Genomic DNA, 2,861 nt, shown 5'->3' on the forward strand with positions numbered 1-2,861 from the left:
ATTGACGTCTGTAACTCATCCACAGCTTGGAAGCTTTCGAGTTTGCTTCATATTATAAGAAACTCCTAAATAATTTGAATGGTTACCATCTATTAGATCTATCATGGTGCTTATTTTCCAGAAATCCTCTTACCTAAACAAGTACACCAAAACTCACCCCATATCCCAAACATACAACACAACCTGCAGAGAACATCACAAGTGATCAAAGCTCAACCTTTTCACTTGATTAACTTCATCAATTTGGTTCAATGATTCAGAATTTGAATCTTAAATAAGAATATGGACAAAGGCGATCGATCACTTTATAAGAGTCTAATTACTAGGGACTAACTCAAAGTCCTCATCAAATATATTCACATGAAAACCACCATTTTTTTCACTAGATTTCTAAAACATCTCCACTCTTTGCACAGAGGTTCACTGATGTTGCAGGGATTGCATCTGCAGAATTGTACCGTAAGAACCCAATTGAGATCCATGAAAATTGCTACCGAGGAAATTCTGCGCCTCAAGCTTCGGTTCATACGAAGTTATACCACAAAATGGTCCCATGAATGTGTTACCAATTGTGGGGTTGAAAACCATAGGCATCCCTTCATTTGGTGATTTCCAATCATATTGCTGCTTAACCATAGCACTAATATTTTTTGGATGCTGCTGTGGCTGCATAACCATAGCAGAATGAGCTGGTGATGGAGGTTTCTTAGTATGACATGGTGGAGATTTAGTGTCAGGGACATTAACGGTTGTGATGTCATGGATGCTGGATCTTCTCTTATCTTTCCCTCCGGTAAGCTGCCTGATAAAGTATTTCTGAGCATGACTAGCCACCTGAGTTGGAGTCCTAGTAGTCACGAAATTCCGAGAGATATTTCTCCAATCCCCTTTACCATACTTTTTAAGCCCCATCAGAAATTGCCTGTAGTTTCAATTACCAAATAACACATTATGAAACATGCAGGCCCAAAAAAGAAGTGATGTGAACAGTTAAGGGTTATTTTAAAACCATACAAGAACTATTCATCTGCATATTTATATTCAAGTCTAAAAGGATTTTGAATAAGTTTTTTAGATTTAATCAAAAGAAATAGATTTGATTCTTAATTTCTGCATCATTTTCATGTTATATATATATAAATATAGATACCCATATCCGTTTCAACATCTCAGCTCAACAAGCTTGACAATCAATCTACCTATGTTCAAAGAAATGCATTGAGCAAGCAATAAATTAAAGCCAGGTTCAAAGCTTTCACGCACTTGCATTTTTTTTTTTCCATTGCAGAGTAAATATTAGGGAGAAAAGCAGAATATTCAAAAGACAGGTAAAAGATACCTGTGCTCTTCTTCTGTCCATGGAACCCCTTTCTTTCTTTCCTGTTCAGAAGGCCTTGTTGATGTGCCTCTCTTTCCACTGACACTGTAATATGGTCTTAACCCATCAAAACCCTGATTATTAGCCCACTCCAACGTGAAAGAGTTGCTGGAATACCCAGGAATTGGGATCAGACCAGCTTCAATATCACTAACATCTTCTTCCAATTCTCTATACTGCTTCATCACATCACCTACCGTCTTTCCTGGAATCATAGCTGCTACTTTCAGCCATCGATCTGGGGTATCCTTATCATACAAAGCAAGGGCATTTTCAAATTGCTTGTTTTCTTCATGGGTCCATTTGGCTTCTTTGCTTTCCTGAAACAACCAATTTGAGTTCTGAAGATAGGAGGCTGGAGAGAGAACTTCAATTCCTCTATACATGGTTGGGGGTTTCAGGGATGGTTATACTGTGCAATTGAAGCTTATATCAAAACATGCCACCTATAAATAAACAATGAGTCTTTGTTTGTATGTGTGTGTGTGTGTGTGTGTGTGTGTGTCTCTCTCTCTCTCTCTCCGTGAAAGTTCAAAGAGAGAGAAAACCCAGACGGGAAAATGCAGAGGTGGAGGTTTCTATGACCAAACATGCATTAATCAAAGAAGCATTTGAAAAAAGATTCTCAGAGACCTTTTCACAAACGCATAAGTTGAGGAATCTAGAAAAGGTTTCAACTTTCCAAAAAACAAGGAGAAATTCGGGAAGCAATTTGAAAAAGCAGATCTTGGGTTGTCGAAAGATAAACCCTAGAATTCCATACCAGATCCGAAAACAAACTAGCTAGACAATAAAGTTAAACAAATAGAAGCGAAACCCTGCCCAAAAAAAAAAAAAAAAAAAAAAAAAAAAAGCAGAAAAATAGTGTTTGGAAACTTCGATAACTTGAAAGTTCATACAAGCTGCTGAGATTCGGAGCTTCCCTTCTAAAGAAATCGAAAAGATTCTCAAAACCCAGAAAAGAATACCAAGTTTAGGAAGATTACGATAAAAGAAAAACAGAGAAAGAGATTACACAGAGGTTAAGTTGCTAAAGATGGAAGCTTTAGTCTTTTTTTTTTTTTTTTTAATTTTTTCCCCTCCTCTTTAGAGAGAGAGAGAGAGAGAGAGAGAGTGAGAGTAAAGCGAAAAAAGCGAGTAGGAAGAAGGTTGAAGAAGAAAAAAATATATAGATGGTGGTTTTTGGCTGCTCCTTGTACTAGTGGCTCTGTGCTTGAGAGTCAGGGATCTATGGAACAGGTACAAAGCAGAAGGAAAGGGAGTGAAAAAGAGAGGTCAAAGTTGTTGAGTTGTGATTGGTGGGCATGGTGTTTGTGGGCGCAGTGGTGGCATAAAAGGAGGAGAGAGAAAGATGCTCAACCCAACCAAACTGTTGAGACTTGACATGGACAGCCTGTGATTGGCTAGTTCTTGACTGATTGTGCAAGGGCATTTTGGTTATTTGGTAGAAAGTGACCAATCCTGAGAAGACCGATTGGTGTTG

General features: G+C 38.1%; 1 protein-coding gene across 1 annotated transcript; it reads right to left on the minus strand.

Annotated features, from left to right (window-relative positions):
- Positions 1-202: 202 nt before the first annotated feature.
- LOC107407869 (transcription factor DIVARICATA) lies at positions 203-2,621 on the minus strand. Its single transcript, XM_016015195.4, has 2 exons — positions 1,340-2,621; positions 203-922 (listed from the first exon to the last, which is right to left on the minus strand). Exons 1-2 carry the CDS (start codon positions 1,762-1,764, stop codon positions 421-423), a joined length of 927 nt encoding a protein of 308 aa, XP_015870681.1. The 5' UTR covers positions 1,765-2,621; the 3' UTR covers positions 203-420.
- Positions 2,622-2,861: the final 240 nt, after the last annotated feature.

This window comes from Ziziphus jujuba, chromosome 6 (assembly GCF_031755915.1).
Source record: "Ziziphus jujuba cultivar Dongzao chromosome 6, ASM3175591v1".
Classification (NCBI taxonomy): domain Eukaryota; kingdom Viridiplantae; phylum Streptophyta; class Magnoliopsida; order Rosales; family Rhamnaceae; genus Ziziphus; species Ziziphus jujuba.